Here is a 22,880-nt window from a genome sequence, read left to right on the forward strand (position 1 = left end):
TTACGATTTAGAATGGCTGAGATGAGTTTTACGATGTATTTTAATGATTATTAAACGTTCTTAACATGGTAATTTTTCGATTTAAAGCTACCTGCATTTAGAAATGATAATTGTACAGTCATAACATTATGCAACCCTACTCGATCTGAATACACCGGCTTCACACCATCGGCACATTGTCGTGTAACATAAAAAGATGAATTAATTGTCTCGCTAAGACATAAACAGATTGATCTTTTAAGATAATCTTTTTAAATAGTACATAGAATCCCTTGATGGACATTTTAAGTGTAGTTCGTGTGTATTGAATTTTTACTATTTAAGGTTTGACATTATGTGCTTGAACGTTTTAGGAAATGCGCCGCGCAGCGAAAAATCTTCTAGAATGAAATACGAAAAATGTGCAGGACCCTTTTTTTCTTTCAAATAAGCATTTTTAGAAAATTTCAGTCGGCGAAAATGGGGGGGGGGGAGGGGCAGAAAGACATGTTTGCCCCCCGTCCTGGGGAACGGGGGGGGGGTGCAGCAGGGGGGGGGGGGGGGTGCAGTTGCCCCTTCCCCCATGCCACCCCCTCTCCCCCCTCCGCTTCCTACGCCTTTGAAACAACATATTTACAGTAAACATGGTTGATAATGAACATGTTTTCAAAAAATCCATGGTTATAACATTAAGTAGTTTTGTTCTTCGTCAAGTTTATTCGTTATATCTATAACATGTGTATAACGAAGTGATTTTGTTGATCTCTAGATGTTCGTTACAAACGTCCCTTGCGAGATAGTATTCATGACATCATGAATATTTATGAATGATTCATGAATTATTTATGAATTATTCGTTCATTATTCATCATCGTCTCGCAGGAGGTGTTTTACTATGCAAACACATATTATACATAATTCCTCTTATTTAGATTACCGTGTTCCTTGGTAGACAGTATCTTTTTTCCGTTGGTAAATTAATTTTCCATCCAAAAACCAGTTTTGTTAAAGCTTAAGAATCATAAAACTGCATACATACCTGTATTGCATCCAGGAAAACCGGTTTTGAAACCGTATCTAATAATTTAATCACGTAAAAATTTTAATCGGCAAAATGTATCTTGACTTTTACAGAATCTTTGTGTTAAAACGTTATTTATATATGTAAGAGAGATTTTCTTTAGCTATCAAGCAGTAATAAATCTTTCCGGTCAGATGTTCCTATATATTGGACACCGGGGCTTTGTCCGAGTAATTTAATACTATGACATTAAAATGTGCCCAGGATGCTTCCTTGTCGGCGAATAAAATTATCAAAGTCAAAATGGCGAAGGTAAGGAGGCTGTTGGGAAGAGAGGTGATGCTGATCTTACTTTGTATTTGTACAATAATAAGATCTGAACGTAAGTATTCTGTGCTTATATTATGTAATCTACAAAATGTAAATTCTAATGTCAGTACGAATCATATGACTTGATTATTTCCCAAAACTGTCAATTGCAGAACCAAACACATGACTTCTATGTATGGTAAATGTTTTTCTTCTTCTCTCGGAAATAGACTACAGTTTTATTGATGATGAATACAAACTTCTGCGAAACAGTGTGAGCGATACTGATATAATGCAAACATATATCATGGATTTCTTTAGTCAGTTTTCCAGTGAAATGAAAACTGTGCGAACATACATGTTTACGTTTGTAACAGAGGTGGTTTTGGATGAAACTGATAATTTTATTTTTTAATCTTAAAGATTCTCAACAGCCAACAGAGCATAATCGATGCTCATCATTTGAACTATAATTGGAAGTTACTCATTTATATATATATATATGTCTAATTAACACAAAAATAATACAAGATGATTTGTTTTGCTTTTAGTGGATACGCAATTTCATATGCCGTACACGTTTTTCGGGACCCAATTAATTAGTTTTAATATTGTTGTTTTAAAGTAAAATAGGAAGCTCAAAACTTTTCAATGGTGGTAATGGTGAAAAGAAAGTCATTTCTGTAACTGCTTCGGTCATACGAACGAACAGGACCTAATGCAATAACACAACAGTTCTAGAATGTATAACTATCTATTTTAAATAACCTGAAAACATGACGTCCAGTAAACGTTAAAAGTTTTCGAGACGAGTTTTATAGAACATCTTGTGATTTATTAATAATTTCAGCATAACTTTGATCACATAATTACATATCGTGATATGCCTAGACTGCAATTGTTTTCAGGATGCGCAACTATTCTGACATATGTGGATATGAAGGATAGGGATATTCTTCCCGAGGGTCACAAATTCTAAAACCCAAGGCTTGCCGAGTGTTTTACAACATTTTGTGATCTCGAGTGTAGAATATCCCTATCCTTCATATCCACATATGAAAGAGTATTTTTCTCTCATACCTCGACGTTTTATTGCAATTTTACTACTATGATTTCCGTAATTTTGAAATAGTTATGAGAGAGAAATTTCCTTACTGGCAGTCAATGAAAATCGGTCCAGTTCATATTACAATACAATCATATTGCATTGATGAAGTCTCATGATAAAGGACAGAGTGTTTGATAAACTCGTTTTGTTAAATAAAACAGGTTCGATAATTTTTATTTACTGCAATAATATAATGTGTATATCGATTTTGAGTTGATTACATGCGCGCTACAATTCATATACTGCGAATTATTGTGCTCTTTTAATAAAATCACAGCCATCTCAAGGGATAGTTTAAAAGTTTGTTATCATTATGAAGTTACGTCACCATATCGGCAGACACCTTAAAGTGACAATGCAAGTTTGAAATGATTTAATCGAGACTATCTTTCTTGGAGACGACACTGTCATAATAGAGGATGTCTCAGACAGTTATGAAATATGAAATATTTTTCATTTTATTTCTTTATATTTCTAAAATCTCAAACGCATGCTTTTTAACTTGCATTGTCAGCTTTAAGTGTGCATTTATATGATTTCTTTGTACATGTGGATTATCAGTGTTTTGGTTAATAAACCTTCTGACATTATAATATATAAACACGCAGTTAAACCTGTCTTAGCCTACACTTCTGTATAAAGACTACTTGGGTATTAAGATACTATACTCTCTTAGGATCCCTAATAAGCATTTATTTCAAAACATTCCAGTCCCTAGTGTAGTTCTTATAGCACGATTCGATAACGTGAGTTACCGTTCCTGACCGCCGACAGGGGGCGCAGCTTTACCTACTTCCGCGGACTATACCACCCATCTGTCAAATAGAAATGTAAACAACATGGAGTCAACGTATGCATAAGACGAAGATTTGTACAGATTCAAGACCACATATTTGAAGGAATATTTGAAAAGATTTGGACAGTTTGTTTCCGGCAAAAAAAGAAATCTGGTAGTAAGAGCAAAATGGATTAAAGTTTTGGGTTTATTGCCAGTTGATACTCTTCGAAATGCTCGTACAGAGGAAAAACTTCATACGACCCCATTAGGCGAGGCTATTCCAGATATTTCCACTTTGAAAGGATGGAACAGTGATGTAAGTCTCATACCGAACTTTTCAGATAGCGATGTCTACAATTAGCTAGTGCTAACCAAGAAAGCAAGACGTCAAATGAAGAGCGATGTGTTTTTCCTGGACCGACACGTCCATTCAATCATGTACCATCCAGTTAGTGACGATTGCTCTCATTGTTTGGTTAAATGCAAAGTCCTACCTTCACTCCCAAAAGCAAACAAGAAAGGACACCCGCATTACGTTGTATGGGCCTGCCTTTCCAAAGTAACCGGACATGTTTACTCTGCAGATTACACCTGTACAGCTAGGTAAGTAAAATTTCTTAAATATGCGAGATACATACTAGATATTCACAAGTCGTTTTACCGGACTGTTACTAATATGCGGTGTTCTCGACCTGTTACAAGCACTGAAACTGTCACCTATTTAGAGAAATATATATGTGTGGTATATAATTAATTAGATTGTTTAAAATTATAAACTTAATGTTAATAATAGCATTAATATGTACATCAGGTTATATTAATTATATATATATATAATTTATTCAGAAAATCAGATTTCCAATTAAGCAAATACTTTGTAATTTAATTTTATCTAATTTGATTAACTAAATTATATTTAAACCACCAGGGAGAGGATCTATTAAAATAAAATGTCGTTTATATGGTTCATGTTGGCATAAATATGTATACAATTCTTTATTGGGTTAATTTCCATTGTAGTCTTTGAGAAGCCTGTAACCATATTGGTGCCTTATTACATGCTTTAGTGGACATAACAGATAATAAGAAGAATGAATTATTATCATCTACCTCTACAAAGTGCGCATGGAATAACCCACGCAAGAGAAAGCTGAGTCCAAAAGATCAGTTGCAGAAGATTCCTCAAAACCGGTAACACTTGCATCAAAAAGGCATTCACATCATCATTGAACGTTGAACGACTTAGAGAAAAATTCATGTTGTGTAATTCAAAGGCTGGATTTTTAATTAAATTTCTAATTTTGAAAAAAAAAACAAGTCAGAAACCACAGATCCTATCAATTCCATCCCAACTGAATTTTATGTATCTTCACCATATTGATATTGAAAGCAGTGACGTAATACAGGCCTTCAAAGAGTTTTTTGATCACCGTTTCCAAGGAAGATTGTGACCAAACTGAGAAGGGAAGCAGAGGACAGAGTAACAGTGTGGTTTGGTGTGAACAGCGACAAGGTCGAATAACCAGTTCCAATTTAGGCAGCGTTTTCAACAGAAAAGAAACAACCCCACCAGATAATTTGGTGAAAGTACTTTGTGGATACATATCATTTGACAACAGATTTGTGAAATTGGGACGGGACCACGAGCCTGCTGCTCGTAGGATGTACACAAATACAAAGAAAAGACATGTTCCAGACTTTAAGTGTATCAGTGTGGTTTGATAATTAACCCAATTTATCTAGTTGCAAGTCCTGATGGACTAGTGTTTGATCTAAGTGAGGAAGGAAACTCCTATGGTTTAATGGAAGTGAAATGCCCCGCTCAGATAAGTGGAGAAGTATTTCACCTCTGGACTGTGCCAAGGATCAAAATTTCTTCTGTGAATTAAAGGAAGATGGCAGTATGATACTGAAACGTGCATATGCATATTACTTCCAGATACTAGACCAAATGGATATAAGAGGGCACAAGTGTTGTGATTTTGTTGTGTGGACCCTGTGTAAACCTGCATTTATTGAGAGAATATACTTTGATTGTGATCTTTGGAAATCCATGGTTACAAAATTGAATGAATTCTACCGTAAAGCCATCATCCAACTCTTTTCTGCTCGGGTCAAGCGGGGCAGGTCACTGTATGGTAAAAGTGACATTGATTGACCCCAGTCATGTGTTTTGATCAGTTATTGGTACATATTTTAGCATGTTTCATCAAAATGTTTTGAGACATTTCACTGAATCATTAAATGATTAATCAATCAATCATAATTTACAAGAAATCTTATCATAGGGCTTTAAGAATTATGTATCAAAAGATTTAATTGTTTTTCCAATGAACAAATATAGTGAAATTACTGTTTCTATGCCTTCACATTTTATGAAATATTTTGATGACTTTTCTAAATCTCATTTTCTCAACTATGCATTCAAATCAAATCACTATTTTAGTTATTTATTAGTATGTAGTTTAAATAGTGTTCAGCCTTAAAATTTCAGCAGTACAATGTAATTGAAGCTTAGTTTTATTTATATATACCAGTGTTAACATCTGAAGCAAAGATGTCCATATAATATATATATATATATATTCTGCATATTGCATATGTATAATTCTGATTAGTGGTGCAGAAATATTATATCTTGATCTAGTCTTCAAAATTTACTTTTCAGCTAATGTCCATATCTATTTATCACATAGCTATCTATAGCCAGTCTAGTCATGTCATACGGTCATGTCATAAATATCGTAAGGCACAAGCGTGTAATAACACTATATTGTGATCATGACATCAATGGTGGTTCTGACGTTATAATATATATATATATATGACGTCACATGATTATCTCAGTAGATGGAAACTTCACATCCAAGCCAGATTATATTTCTTCTGTTTAATAAAGAGACGAAATCTAAGTTTTACTAAAGTATATTTCTATGTTATATTTCATCTTTGGTACTGGAAAAAAATATAATTAGGTAATTTACCCTTATGCAAACCTATATCTGAAATACCCCTCAAGTGTAAATATAAACTGCTTACACTGAAATAATGAGTAGCCAGTGGTTGTCATATGAATTTAAAGGGACAATTCAGTCTAAGAGAACATTAAAATTTGTACATATTTCGAAAAAAACCAGTTCTAATGGAAATTAGATTATTCGGTTTTACTGTGATATGCCTGAAAAGCCCATGGTTGTGACATGTGTGTAGATGTTCAAACTCGCTCGCTGTCCGCCATTACACATTGTGGTCGAACTTCTTGTATGCCAAACCCTGTCCCTTGCTCGTAGAGTAATGCAACTTTTGTCTAGAACTGCTCAAATCGCTCTGACAGTAATGTGTTTACCTTATTATGTGAATTGTCTTGCCTAAAAACCATTTCATCACCTTCTCAGTGGTTATGTAGTTTATTTGCTTAACGTGCGTGACTTTGGCTCATGCATGGGTACAGCGGCCATATTGTACCTACTTAATCGTATTGATCAACGATTTGATATTTCAACGATATTAATTGAAATACTAAACAATGACGTGGAATTTGTCAATATTTTATGTTATATGTTTCATAAGAAATGTAGAACAATACATTTATGCCATATTTTGCTTCTTGGTTATGTAAAAGAATTAGCCTGAGCGAATTGTCCCTTTAATATATCTGTATGGAAGTTTGTTCATATTATATCATCCAGATTTTATACGAAATGTAAATATATTTAACATTTATAAACTTCACCAATACCGATTGGAAACGTAGCATATGATGATATAGATACGGGAAATCAGTTTAGGCGGTTTTCACATTGATAAGAGAAATAGATACCTATAATTAAGATATTTGAAATGAAATACAATGATGGTCAATTAGACGTATATATATACACGATTAATTTTCAAATTATTGTTCAAATGATGAACATCGTGTATGGTCTTTCGGCGGTGGAGCATTTTTAAATCATATATTACTACAGAATAGCTGTTGAAGCTAATGTTTTTGCACCTCTAAAAAGTTACGAAACTTATTTCCCAGTTATACTTTAATAATGAAAAGCCTTTTAGTGAAGTTATATACCTTGAAATCAAAACACATATTGTAATATATTTCAATTTTGCCTGTAACGAGCATGCTCATTAGAATATATATTACTTAAAAGGAAAAAAAGGCGCCGTCGTTTGTAGCGTCGATTGGCTGAGATGACGGCGTAATGATATCAGGCGTAATGATTTCATAGACAAAAGAGTACAAAAGTGGATTTTAGATATTGAAGAAATATCTTTAGTATATTGAGTTATAAGGATTAATTTGAAAATATTTGTATATCTCATTTAGATATAATACAACATTCTGATTGTACTCATTATATTTCTATGCAGTTTATTTAGAGTACACTTAGATTTTTGTGTTATATATTTACATAACATAAAAAGTACTTTCAAGTTAATCCTTAAATAACCCCATAGGGAATGTTGCTGTGGAAAAATCAGCAAGCCAAAGTACCAATCATCACCAACACGGAGCCGACAGAGCAGTGGATAATTGTGTCACTACAACTCTGGAATCAAATTGCTGTTCACACACAGATCATAAAGGATCAACAACAGCCTGGTGGCGGGTGGATCTTGACCAGTTGACGACTATCAATGCTATCACCATATACTACAGAGGTGAATATGATTTGTTAACTAAAATTATCGTATTTGTATTTTTTAACTAGAGAGTAGGACAGGAAAACTCTGCCCTCTCAAAATAGAGAAAGATCATATTAATCCCGCGGTAATGCTAGGGAAAAAACAGCTCACACGCGCTAGACAATGATGTGACGTCATCATTGAATGCGGTAATTATTATCGACGACGTCATTAATTTTGACGTATAGCGATAGTGTATATGTAACTGTATTTTCATAATGTTTCGTTAAAGAATGGGAGAAAATTTCAACCCTCTTAAACAATTTTGGCCAAAAACCCTCGGTCAGTCTTGGGTTCACTAGCCAAAATATGAGGCTTACCGAGTTTTGACGGCCAGAATCGTTCACTCATGTTGATATATCCCTGTCTACTTGACAGACCCATGTTTGATTATTTTTTCTCCCATAAGATTGTAAACAAGAATTCAGCAAAAAATAATGACGTTATCGACAGCATTCTCCGCATGTATCGATGACGTCATTTTCAAGCGCGTGTGGGATGTCTTTTCCCTAACCCGTGAAAATATTATCTTGGCTAAAAAGTGTCTGATCATCAAAATGTATTTTACAAAATACATTGTTTTGTTTTGAAGCTCAATATCCGCATCGATTTGCCGGTTATCAACTTTATGTATCCAACTCAACCTCTTCTCCACAAGATGGCGTCCTCTGTTTTGAAGACATAAGCACAACGAGGGATGAAGTACAGATGGTGGTGACTCACCAGTGCCCGTATGTATGTCAGTACGTGACTGTGTACAACTACAGAAACAACCAAAAACGTCACGACTGGTATGATGATTACGCTGTTCTGGAGTTATGCGAGGTACAGGTTTGGGGTGAGTATTATGTATTTTTAGTAATATACGAAAATAACATTAACCTTAATCCCGGATTTGACCTTCAAACACATAAGTATACATTTGTGTATTAGGTAATGATTGCAAAACCTTCAGCAGAAACACTATACTGATTTTAGTTTGATAAAAATACAAACCTTTTACCAAGATATGACAATTAGCGAAACAGAAATAGATACGACTCTTCACTACCTGCAAACATCGACCAATGTTTCCTTTTTCTTCCTCCATAGGATGTCCAGTAGGAAGATATGGTGATGGTAAATGTGACAGTGTGTGTTCCGGAAATTGTCTCGGCGGTAACTGTAATGCTACAACAGGAGACTGTTTCTGTAAGTTATCCTTCGGCGGCACTAGTTATGTAGATGTCCCTATAATGCAGTCATATAGCTGTGTAATTAAATAGTGTTTTAACACCTAGATGTACAACAGCAATCATCTAAATGTAGCATAAAACAATATCTTAGCAGTGTTATTACGACGAGTATGTATATTTAGAGCCGGTGGAAACCTGTATTTGCATTCATATCATTTTAGTTCATCGCTTTTGTTATATAGGAAGATTTCTTAACGTCCTTATTTCTTAACGTCCTTATTAATATAAATAAATAAAACTCTGAGACGATACGATCTGTAAACTGATTCAATAGCTGGATTATAACATTTGCATTACTTTAGCAAAGCTATATGCATGGCTACAAATAATTCATGTTTGTATATGGAAAATGGAAGTCGGTAAGGTTTTTAAGTATCTTGAAATCTAAGCATTTTGAGAAAGACACTTATTACAAAAATAATATTGGTTTAATGTTTAATGTTCCTAATTATCCCAACTGCTGACTATTTCGACTCTATATCTGGAAATTAAACGAGATGTATCATTCATCACTCGTATTCCTTTTCTCAATAGATTGTTATCCACAGAGGTACGGCAGCAAATGTGATACGAATTGCTCATCAAACTGTTTGGATGGATTTTGTGACAAATCTAATGGAAACTGTCTCGGTGAGCAACAAAGGCTGTCAACATAAACTTTATACGTCGAGATTTCGAAGACTAGCAACAGAATGGTATTTGCCAGTAAAGCTGAAATTAGAATACCGAGATCATGCTATTCTCTCATCAATGAATCCAAATTCCCCGATGAATGGTAATAAGGAATACAAGAATAAGTGAGGAATTGTTCATTTTCACGTTTTTACTATGAAGGAGTGAGGGAAATTGTATCACTTTAACAAAAAATTGAATATTCCTTAACGATCAAAATAGTGAAATAACATTATTCTATATTTTCCTCACATTTATCTTGTCACTGGCCAATGATATGAACATGTACCATATACATATGCTCTCTGCAAATAGCATTCATTTCATAATACAAAATATTTTGTTAACATTTTATTTTGTGTGACATAATGGACATATTTTGAATCTTATTGCAGTTGGTGCGCGCACCTGGCGCGAATTAATTACAATGCTTATTAGTCTTGTAGCCCCTCTAATTGTCAGTTTACATATTGTGTTCCAAAGTACTGGTTTAATTCGAAAATATTGATGTACAAAATGCAAGGATATACCGTATAGTGTATAGAGATAATGGCCATATTGAGTGATATTTTCCTCAGTTTACAGTGAACTGAATGGATATTCGTCTTTTTATTCTTATCTAAAAAAACATGTCTCACAGAATACCATTTGCGATCTTCTCTTTAATACTATATAAGTGGAAGACATTTTCGCGCAGTCATTAATTTTAACAATAACAACCTATACATTTTGATTGTACACATAATTATATTCAATCATTTGCAAATAAATTCAATTATCCAGTACACATTTCATGAATTAAAAACATAGTGATTACAATTATTATTTTTAGAAAAGAAACTCGAAGAATTTCCATAGAATATAGGAAAAAAACCGAATCTTCCATTCTTTCCTAAAACGCTCTGATTCCCATTGTTCATTTTTCAGATTGTGTTCCACAGCAGTACGGAATTAAATGTGAAATGGAATGTCCCTTGAATTGCCTGGATAGATTGTGTGAGAATATAGATGGAAACTGCAGTGGTAAGGAGCGGCAGATTGAAGTGAGCGTGGCTCTAACTGATTAAATGATTCTTTAATTGGACTGTCAGACTGATAAACATATTCCAATTCCCGTGAAATAGATACCAGAATTTCAATAAGTGCTAAATATCTCTGTTTTCTTGAGATGATAATGAGTGGTTATCGCTCCAGTATAAAGGACAAAACATATCAGTTGTTTACATGTGTGACAAAGATAACGAATAATGATGCAAATTATGAATTATTGCAAATAATTACAATTGTGAAAACGCATATCTATGTTTAGTACTACATATACTATTTTGAGGTAAGTGATAATTATCATGAAAATAACACTTGCGGGCAAATATTATACGTATTTGTAAATACCATATAAAAATATTTACTTGTATAAAAAGATAATTGTGTATAACAGATTGTGTTGCTGAGAAGTATGGCGTTCACTGTGAACAGAGCTGTTCTATGAACTGTAAGGATCAATTGTGTGACAAAGACAACGGAACTTGCAAAGGTAAATGATTTGCAAATAATTATAATTTTGAAAAAAAAGTACTTAAAGTTTCTAATACACATACTGATCAGTACTATTAGAAACGTGATATTTATCTTAAAACATGCTATTTTGAGATAAACAAACATGGAAGCAAAACTTCCGTGCAATACTATTAGTGGTGTTTTTTTAGTAAAAAAATATGAATGCTTAAAATACCATATCAGTCGTGTCAGATCAGAAAGCATAACCGTGGACAATCTTATTAGATCTTCAATCTATGTCAGCATATTTATAAAAACAAAATGCACCAAGAATTTTCTTGCAAGACCGACAGCGGGAATTGCTGTATTCTTTGACAACACGGAAATCAAAATTAAGATACAATAATATTATACTTTAGGTTGTGAGACGGGATTTTACGGCACAAACTGCTGCGTACCATGTCCAAGCGGCTGTGTGGAATGTAGACAGCAGATTGGTGACTGTTCTGGTACGTAAGACTTTAATTCTATTATAAAAAAGACAACAGTTCCATTCTACCAGAAAACACAACACAAGCATACCGCAGTCTCCCAAAACACGCTCCTCACACTTCACACCTGCTACTCATCGCATACATTGGAAGCTTTCCTTAAATGACACTTGTTAGTAGGACGTTAGTTAAACGAGCAAACAAGTTTAATTAAGGATAATTGTATGTGCCTTTTAAAACAATTAGTTGTAGTAATACTGTATTTGATAAATAAACAAACTAAATGTATTAATCAACTTTAAATCGAAGACAAGCACCAGGCTGAAGTTGGAAGATATAATTTAATTTTGAAATTATTAAATTCATATCAATCAAAACACACAAATAAGTAAGGAAGCCAAAAGGGTTCTCAAAAAAACATTAAAGCCTTAATGCACTTAGAGAACTATATATAATATTTAATCTATTTGAATATGATTGAATTTAAAATGAATGACAGAAGTTGGTTGGTTTACACATGCTATTTTGAGGTAAGCAAACATAATCATAAAAAACAGTTCCGTGCAAACCTCATACCTGACAGTAAATGGGATACATATATTACATTTACTTGTGTAAAAAGATGATTGTGTATAACAGATTGTGTTGCTCAGAAGTATGGCGTTCATTGCGAACAGAGCTGTTCAATGAATTGTAAGGATCAACTGACAAAGACAACGGAATTTGTAAAGGTAAAATACATGCAAATAATTATGATTTTGAAAACGTACTTTACCTTTCTAATACATATAATGACCAGTACTATTAAAAACGTGATGTTGTCTTAAAACATACTATTTTGAAGTAAGCAAACATGAAAACAAAAATTCCGTGCAAAACAATCACGGGTGATTTTGAGTGGAAGAAATTTGAAATGTTTAAAATACCATACCAGTCGTATCAGATCAGGAAGCATCCCCGTAGACAATCTTATTTGATCTTCAATCTATGTTAGTATATCTATAAAAACAAAATGCACTAAGATTTCTCATTAAAATCGTTAGAGGGAATTGCTGTATTCTTTAATAACAAGGAGATTAACATTATGGTTTTTTTTTGTTTTTGTTTTTTTAATAAAATTAAAACAAAACTATATTTTATTGCAACGATGTATGATTGAAAATAACAGAAATGTTATAGTGTACCATACATAGGTACCTAATAGGAATAATTTAAGTAAACATTACAGCTAATTTTGGTAAAACAGAAAACAAAATGAAATTAAACAATATTGTTTATAACCAATGGAAGATAATGCACAAAGCAGCAGTAAAGCACGATTATAACGAATCTCTAAGGACCATCAAAATCACTTCGTAATAAGAATAGTTCGTTATACATATACAGTATCACACACATCTCACAGGAACCTTGACGAGAAATGAAAAGTGTTATGTTATAACCATGAAATCGTTGTAAGCGTGTTCTTAATAAAAGTGTTTTACGATAATATATAATATTATGTCATAATACTTTAGGTTGTGAGAAGGGATTTTACGGTACAGTCTGCTCCGTACCATGTCCTAGCGGCTGTAGGGAATGTGGACAACAGACTGGAGACTGTACTGGTACGTAATCCTTTAATTCAACACAAATTAAATCAAAGTCTGAATAAAAAATAGTAAATTTTTAGACAATATCAAATTTATCATCAATCAAACTGTACGAACCAGTTCGGAAGCCAAATAGGGTCTCCAAATTTTATTGATTTTTTTTTATAAATGGACTGAGAGTACTATACATGTGTGTACCTAATATATTTGAATATATTCTAACTTCACTTGAATGGAAGAGGTTGGCTAAGGCTTACACATAAAATCTAAAAACTGGTTAAATTGAAATGGCAACTAGGAACAGAAAATTTCACAAATTAAAAGCTATAATAATTGTGTACGGTTAAAATTACAAATTCGATACCAGCATTTTCTTTTTTCCAGCAAAAGATTTAGAATTAGATTGCAAATGACTTGTTTGCAATTCATCATCGCTAAAAAGAAATAAAAAAAACTCCACACTGGGGATTTCCCCAGGGGAAGTAATCCGTACTAGAATATCTTTATATGATACATTGAACTAATTGAGATACCTGTAATTCTTAATATTTGCATTTGGATAAAGTAACAAGGTATTCAGTTTGGTTATATCCACTATTTTGTTAATGGCTTACTTTTGGGTGAATTATTTTATTTTTGGCGATAAAGAGTGTGCTCCAGGCTTATATGGAATGAATTGTAACATGACATGCGGTCAATGTGAGAGATGTGAAATGGAATCCGGTGTATGTTTGACCGCCTGTTTTCCAGGTTATCAAGGGACTTACTGCAATTCACGTAACTAGTTTACCTTTTTTTTTAATTCTTACTCTATTTCATCACACACAATAATCAGTGCATCATTTATAACACGTCTTATGGTAGTGTATCTTTAGGTGATTTTTAGCTATCGACAATTTTCAATGATCTCAATTGCTGTATTGGACTTTGTAATTTAAATTATATCGACGCATCACACATGCTGACATAGATTACAGTGTAATTGCTTCGATATAAAATAAGGATATATCGCATGGTCATCTTAAGCAGGACAATGGAATTTGAAATCACTTAACATTCGGTCATAACAGGAAGATATGTACAGTTAATTCAGCGTAATACTAATATGTTATTTGATGTTTCATAATTTCTTTGTTTATACATTTTTTTTTAATAAATTTTACATTTATCAGAAAAGGAAGATGAACCGACCCAATTAGATGTAACGCCGATAATAGGTGCAGTAGTGGGTGTGATTTGTGTCGTCGTCATCGTTTTTATCATCGTCATAGTTATCAAAAGGTATTCTCATGTAATTTACTTCTATAACAACAGAATGTTGCGTACGTAGTTTAATTTCTTTAGTGAAGTTGAAGTATTTTTATAAAATGCATATCCCGCAGAAATACACATCATTATATGTGAATATATTACATATTTAACTAATGATTTCAAGTAATTCGTACGTAACTTGTGATTTTTTTTCATTGGTAAGTCGATGGCTGTAAATAAAACGCACATCGCGCAGAAAGACGGATTGGATTACGTATTTGACGTTTGATTTCAATTTAATGCATATACATCAAATATGTATCGTGGATATTGAATTATTGAATAATACATTTATTTCTCTCTAGGCGTCGACAAAAGGCTGACAATCAAGAATATTTCAGTGACATTGGGCGTCCTAATGTGCATTCGAAGGACATATACTCGGAGCCAGAGGGAACTGACAGCACGCAAGCTAGACCAGAGGAAGAAGGATACAACAGGAATACATCTGGTGGAGCCTATTATAAAGTTATAAACCAAATTTTGCTCGCGAATGATTTACTTTCACAAATTACACCATCAAGATGAATTCGTGAAAGTTCATCTCGCGAAATATTGATCTATATTACCATTCAGTATTTAAATCAAGGAACATTCACCTTGTTAAATCTATTTTTGAATAAAAAACGTGAAATCTAGTAAGAGCATTGTACATATGGATGATACTGCTGTCTTGATTTTTTTTATCTTTTAAAAATGTAATTTCTTAGTAAGAGAAACAACCCGTGGTGTTTTTGTTGTGTTTTGCTGAAGGGCAAATATAACGCAATCAACCTTAAAGTACATTTTTATGATAAATATAAATTAACATACCACTATTGTTTTATTTTCAAATAAAAAAAATATTTACATTTAGTTTTTATAATAAGCAGTGAATTTATAAATGAAATATATGTTCCTCTATTATGGTAAAATGTCCTACAAACATCTTGAGAAAATTAAGTATATTGACTACATAAACGCAAGCATTTCAATGTTTTAACTATAAAAAATGTAACTTCACATTTTTTTCTGCTACATTTTACCTAGTTTTTTTTAGAAAGCAATGATTTTATACTGATTGAATCTGCTAAACAGTACAGACATTAAAATATATTGTGTTTGGTATCTTTATTTATGGGACGGATATTGGTTTTCATGTACAAGGCTACAGCGTGCCAAAGATAGGAAACGGACACTAGATACTTATTTTACCGTTGTGTTCTCATGATATGGTTTTAAGAAACTCTTAAATAATCGTAATACATGGATTTCGAGATGCTTAACGACGTGGGTAAAGTATAATTTACCGTCGATTAGTCCAATTTTTAGGTGATTATGACGTGACAAAATTCACGTCAACAGATGGCGTCATAATCACCAAAAGGTTGGGGCTAATCGACGATGAAAAGTACTTTACACACGTCGTTTTGGGATCTCGAAGCCTCCGTATTCAGAATTATGACATATTATCAGGAGAGGACGAACTACCTGAAGCGGCCGCCAGTGTGTACGTAAATACTGGTCAGGTCAGGGAAAGGTCTGGATCTGGTGTATGTGTGTATGTTAACTCGAGTCAAGTTGGGATTCCAGTCTCCAGTCTCAAATATGTTGTGGACAAGAAGATGCAAAATAAGGCAAAGTCTTTCCGTGATGAATACAAAGTAAATATATATATTTAAAACTATTTCAGGGATAAGTATACATATTACATAAACGAAAATAGCTAAGGAGTGTATTACCGTGATGTCAGTTTTAATGGCAATATTCTGTAAACTAAAACACAAACTAAAGTTAAAATAGAAGAAAGAAAATGAAAAAGAAAAAAAAAACTACGTAAAATTAAATACTCAAATATTTTTATTTTTTATTATGAAATTATTTTTAACATTGGATATTATACTTTTTTGTCATTTTTCCAGTCGATACCCAGTGGATCGTTGCATGATCATAACTAATTAATGAAAACAATATGATAATTGATAATTGGCCATGTACCAACGGTGTCAATCTATCGATTACCCCTTTTTGCCTTCCTCGTTATTGATTTACATTAATATGTAACTATTGTGTAATTAACTGATTGTTATACATGCATGGTTAATGGCATTATCCTAATGATTTGGTATATTTTATATTTTGTATACTATTGAATCATTTTTTTCTGCTAGTAATTGAAATGCATAATTTACAAAATGATAAGATTGATAATTATGGGAATATGTTTTACATATTTAGCTTTTATCTGAGAGAACAAATGAGATTAAACATACGGATTGGTTTCCTATGAGATGGTCGGTGACACACTAAACCTATTAAATCAACGTTATTGAAATACTGTAACATTAAAACTAAAATCAGCTGATTTGATTAGCTTAGCTATTTTTGTTGTATTCCACTAGGACCTTATACTGTATCGTGTATCTACCTTTGGCTGTCTTGACTTGTACTGTTTTGTCCTTGAAGTATATACATGTCTACTTGTGTCTGTCGTTCTTTGTGTCCGTGTTTTTGTTTTGTATTTATCTTTGGTGTGATTATGAGAGAGTTATATTTGCTCGTATGGGCTATCCGAGACGAAGACCGTTTGGATATTTATCTCCGTTTGTTTGGCACTACATGACGTGATAATACGAAAGTTCAACAGGTAATGTATTGACAATTAAATCCTTATTTTAGTGATAGATTTGTTTAAATGTTCTTTATGTAAATTTCATACATGATTGTAAGGTAGCTTTTTAGAACCATATTTTTTTTTTTAAATAGTCATAGAATCAATGTATATGACATTAATTAAAATAAAATATTATTTGTGATCGGGTGGTGTAGTGGTTAAGCCGCTCGTCTTTCACCTAGCCAGCCGGGGTTCGACCCCCGGCACGGACGTGAAAGGTTAGGGGTCACCTGCCCGATCACGTGGGTTTTCTCCGGGCACTCCGGTTTCCTCCCACACTGAGACCCCTCGCGCGCTTACATCCGGGCCATCGAGAGTGATTTGCATAAGTTGTTATAACTTGTTTCGTAATCGATGAAAAAGAAATAAAGTTTTATATTTGAGTAAAATAAATAATCTATTAATAAAGATAATATCATGTATGCTATTCTTATTATTTCCGTTATCATATTAGTTCATGATTTCCAAATATTATTATAAGTCTATATGTTATCATTGCAATATTGAATAACGTACTGATTTTGCATTTAAATTTTGATATATTTTTGTGACACACATCGAGAACAGTTTGCAAGCATGTGCACTGATGGCACATTTTCGAAGAGAAAGAAAAAACAATGGAAGATGCTTTAAAGTACGTATGTCTTCGATGTTTAGTAAAAGTCACTATCTTAACTTAGCAGGTATGTTTGAATTATTTCTATTTATTGATTACTATTTTTGATAATTGTTAAGCCACATAATATTTATAATACGTCTCCATCGCCACATTAATGATATTATTTTGCAATAGTGGGTGTGATCAGCAATTACATTATATTTTGCTCGAAAAATTGTTATTAGAGAGCAAATTTGCTTCTGAATAAATTACGGTTCAACTTCTTAATTCACCTATTTTTTTATTTCAGAATTTGTTGCCGACAGATGTAAGGGTGATTGTACGGGGACAATAGGGACCGACGTATATTCTGATATCTCCTTAGTGAGTAATATAAATATGGTACTCTATATATATGAAATAAACAGTATAAATGATTTGTTGTTGAAAAACATGTCGATGGTATTAGCATTTTTTTCTGTTTATGGCTCAGATATTAAATTTGTCTAAATCTGGGTGAACTAAGGGGGGACACCATGAAGATACTTAGTAAGATAATTATTACACAATACGTCAAGATTATTTAAATTGCGTCCTATCATGTAGGTTATTAAAACTGTATTTTATAATACAAGACATTGTCTGCAGTGTCTTTTCTTGATACAAATTGACCTCGTTTCTTTCCTTATCGGGGTTGAGGAACAGTAGTTATTATCGTGATTTTTTACATATATGTCAGATAGATTGTGTTGGTGATCGGGAAGGATACGTCCTTGTTACAGGTCTTTAACCGCGTCTAAAGATACAAGCCAGTGACTGGATATAAGATAGTGATCGGAGCTACGAGGAAGGATAACTCGTGTTAGTTTAACTATCCAGTCCACCACGGAAAAGTGAGACCCCGTGATTATTTAGATAACCTACTTGTGTATAAAAAATTGTTCATACGAAATATGACATAGAAACCATTTTGTAGGATAATTTCACCTCCGACAGAATCTCCAAACTAAGAGATGGTAAATGAATAAAAGTGACTAGGTATTATTCATTCGTAATCGGGTACAGTTCGGGTTATGACTGGTAATACAATACAATAATTGTATATTAGTCTTGTTTAATAGGAAATATATTTTCTAAACCATTTAAAGACAGACTTGTTTGATATATATCGGCAAATAGAATGTAAAATCATTTTAATATGAATTTGTTCGGTCCTATTTTCCCATATCAATTTTAATTTGTCGAATGATTTTATTTGCAGTTTTTCTTCATTTTTCATACAGGAAATCGGGATCTTTGTCTTATATGTGTTCGTTAAACCAAATGATTTCTAAATTTTTCGATGAGAACGAACGATTTTTGTGTGCTGATGTAGGTTTTTCCGAGAAGCAGTAAAGCCTAACAAAATATGGTAGTACAGTAGAATTATCACACATGCTTGACGTACATCATGCATTGTCGTAATTTATGTACGTATAAAATCAGTCGTCATAGATAAACAAGGACGGATACAGTGGATGTGCTATTGGAAAAAGCTGCTGTATCACAAACTTAGAATCTATCTGGAATAACAAAGAATGCTAGTCAAATTTTTCTACAGTCTGATTCCGTCCATAGGACCATCTATCATCGTCCATTACTTGTCATTATGACTTTCAAGGATAGTTTTTGCATAATCGAAATCAATGACATGCACTTGTCAGCTGGGATTTTAGTGTTTTTGATAGTCTGTATATAACAGAAAATGACAGAAATCGTCATTATTGTTTAAGTATTGAAAATGATTATGTGGGCATGCGTCAATAAACGCATTAGTTTCAACTATAGACGTCAGCGGCATTGTTCTAATTTATCATATAATGGCGTTTGCACATTAGTATGTATTATATGCTATATTATTTTATGTTAAATATTACCCTTGTATTGGATTGTACATTTGATGTAAATCACATAAACGACTTGTGAACAATCAAAATGTTGTAATGCTGTGAAACGGCGTATATTAAATTAAATATGTCAGTTTTATCCAATTTTCATAATATAAACGGAAAATCCCCATAGTTTCCGCTTTATGATCGTCTCTTGCGAACGAAGATTTTCGTTGTATTTTTGGAAATTTTTGGCTTGTATATTGTAATGAAATCTGAGGATTTTATTCCTATACTATGTTATTGAAATAATAGATATTTGACCTCTGCAAATTGAGTTGCTTCTTCTGGATTATTAAGTGAATTTACAATACCACTAACAAAGTACAATCGTCAATACGATTAATATTTGAAAAATATGTCAAGCCTATGGTGATTGTTTATATTGTGTATGTTTAGACATTAAGACATGTCTTCCCCCACTTTTTTTCTTCATACCAAATACTGAATTCATGGTGCTGCTGTGGTAAATCAGTATTTTTTAAAAAAAGAATATAAAAAAGGAATTTAGTGTATCAAAATTCACATGTTTTTGATACACATGAATATGTGCATTAATAGTCCCCTGTATAATTATGCATTACAGTAGAATAGATTTCGCGGCATCACTATATGACATCAGGTATGTAATGTTTTGTAGAGACCGTGTGTTTTTGATTAATGCCTTATTATGGATTAGTGAATATTTATATAGAAGACTGACCAGTGTTTTCTGATTTACTGTATTCTAACTAGCAATGCAATCATGAACTTTTTTAGTATGTGTTGCCTTACATAAGGTAAACAGACATGTATTTATTGAGATTGTATGTGTTTATCTAAGGTATATAAACTCGTAATAGACCAAGCACAGTTTGCGAAAAATACGTTGTATCTTTAACTTGTCTAAATTGAACTGACTTCCCTGCATACATTAATACCTCAATCAATCTGAGTTATCTACAAATATGCTCAAATTTGTTAAACATTTTCTATTTCCACCGGTGATAGTTCAAAATAGCGGAGGCGTTATACGGGATGGACACCATGAAAGATTAGAAGCAAAGCCACGCTATAGAAAATTGATAACCAACCCCGATTTTTTTACCGATATGCATAGAAAAACAACATGTAAAGTTTGTTATAAATGTGGTGCAAATTGGGCGTCGTTCCGCGGCATTTTTGAATTATTCTTTGTTGTGTTATATTGAATTTATTACATCAATGTATTACTTCTATACGGCGGGTTGCCCGATAAATTGCTGGGTTTTTTAACATAATCCGCGATATAAATTTTTACAGTAATATGGACAATTATTTATCCATTTTACTCAAGTCTGACACTATAGCATTGCTACTCATAACATTAATGTCATTTTATGAGTTCATAATTCTCCCACTAAAAAATCTCTCGTTGTTGTAGTGTCTAGTATAAAAACAGATGTTTCGTTACGTCGTTTCTGACCAGTAAGTCAATGACGCAATGGACGCAATTCGGATTTTTTTGTGCGGTATTTGTATGCATACCAAAATGAAAAACCCAATTAATCTAAAAATTAGTTCGCAAACAATATTTTGTGGTTCTGAATGTTTAAAAATTTTAGTAATATGATATCCTTAAGTTGCAAATTTTGTTAATTAAAATTTTGTTCGAATTGCTGTTGAATTGAGGTTTAATTCCATGATCTTTATTTTTTTTACCGTTGAATGAACGATCGGAGGTACTTAACAGTGTCTTTAAAAAATGGCTCACACTTGATGGGGGATGCGGGGACATTTTTTGTAAATTGCGATTATCAGTGTGTATTAACAAGTTGGTGTAGGTTTTAAGATTACAGAAAACGGAAATGTAAGCATTAAACTGCCTTTTGGCATATTTGTGGTCCTATAATTCTCCAAATTTGCAAAGAAATAAATTATAACGCACGTTATTTAATTTGAGTGCAATTCCGGGAAAATTATAGGGCCAGAAGTCCTACAAGAAGGCAGTTTAATGCTTTAAATAAAAAATAGATATTGTTGTATTTAAGATGTAAAATAGTGATATTTACAACATGAAATACATCATAGTTATGCAATACAAACTATGTGAAAAGCAGGTTGAGTTAAGTTTTATTACCGTATGAAGCACACCAAATAAACCATAACTAGATATTTCCTGTGGGAACAGAAATGATACAGTTGTTAACCTCTACAAGTATATAAATCAGCCATCAAACCCGACCGCCCGGCTAGTAAACATTGTGTCACCTCAGTGTAGAAAGGGTCTAGTGTTTATTTATCAGGTGTACGTATGGGTAAATGTTTCCTCGTATTCTACATGTCTATGGTGTACCCTATAGGACACTGTTATCTCAATTTATAATTCCTAACGAGACGATATTATATTAGCACGATTTTTTTGTTTACATCAGGATGAATCCATGTGCACATCGATCCATCTACTTTGAAGATGATTCATGTTTGTCAGCAGAGCAACTCGGTGTTTTGTTAAAAAATGAAAGTTATTGTTTACAAAGTTGGTATAATACGACATTTATCAGTTTCTAATGTTTATTTTAAATATGCCGCACCGCCGACTGTGCATAAACAATTCTCATCATTTGAACAATAATTGGTGTTTAATCATGAAAATGTATGTCTTATTAACACCAAATAATATAAAATAGCTTTTGGTGGATGCCCAATCAGTACTTCCTTCCATATAGGGCATAGCGACATGGGTTTCTTTTCGGGACGCAATTAATTACTTTTAATATATTTTTCTTGAAGTAAAATAATAATTTCAAACTCTTCAATAATGGTATTGGTGTAATGTAAGCAACATTTGTACCTGAAGAAAAGTACTAATTCGTTCGTTCATGTTTTTGATACAGAAAAAAATACTATGTGTTAGGGATGTAGAATCATTAAAGTCATACACGTACAGAATTTATCGACAACGCAAATCACTGTTATTTGCGGTTTGGTATTACATTTTCATATAATTATGACAATTAAGTATTATTATTACAATGTAATAATATTATCACACTATATGATT

General features: G+C 32.8%; 1 protein-coding gene and 1 long non-coding RNA gene across 2 annotated transcripts; both read left to right on the forward strand.

The window, feature by feature from the left end:
- Nucleotides 1-1,303: 1,303 nt before the first annotated feature.
- LOC138326144 (uncharacterized) lies at nt 1,304-10,898 on the forward strand. Its single transcript, XM_069272273.1, has 6 exons — nt 1,304-1,312; nt 4,636-4,852; nt 7,654-7,857; nt 8,474-8,719; nt 8,974-9,072; nt 10,716-10,898. The coding sequence occupies exons 1-6, from the start codon at nt 1,304-1,306 to the stop codon at nt 10,853-10,855; spliced, it is 915 nt and encodes a 304-aa protein (XP_069128374.1). The 3' UTR covers nt 10,856-10,898.
- A 3,105-nt stretch (nt 10,899-14,003) lies between these two features.
- LOC138324684 (uncharacterized) lies at nt 14,004-15,397 on the forward strand. Its single transcript, XR_011208665.1, has 3 exons — nt 14,004-14,145; nt 14,541-14,649; nt 14,985-15,397. It is a non-coding gene; the product is annotated as an uncharacterized lncRNA (long non-coding RNA).
- Nucleotides 15,398-22,880: the final 7,483 nt, after the last annotated feature.

This window comes from Argopecten irradians, chromosome 6, assembly GCF_041381155.1.
Source record: "Argopecten irradians isolate NY chromosome 6, Ai_NY, whole genome shotgun sequence".
Lineage (NCBI taxonomy): Eukaryota > Metazoa > Mollusca > Bivalvia > Pectinida > Pectinidae > Argopecten > Argopecten irradians.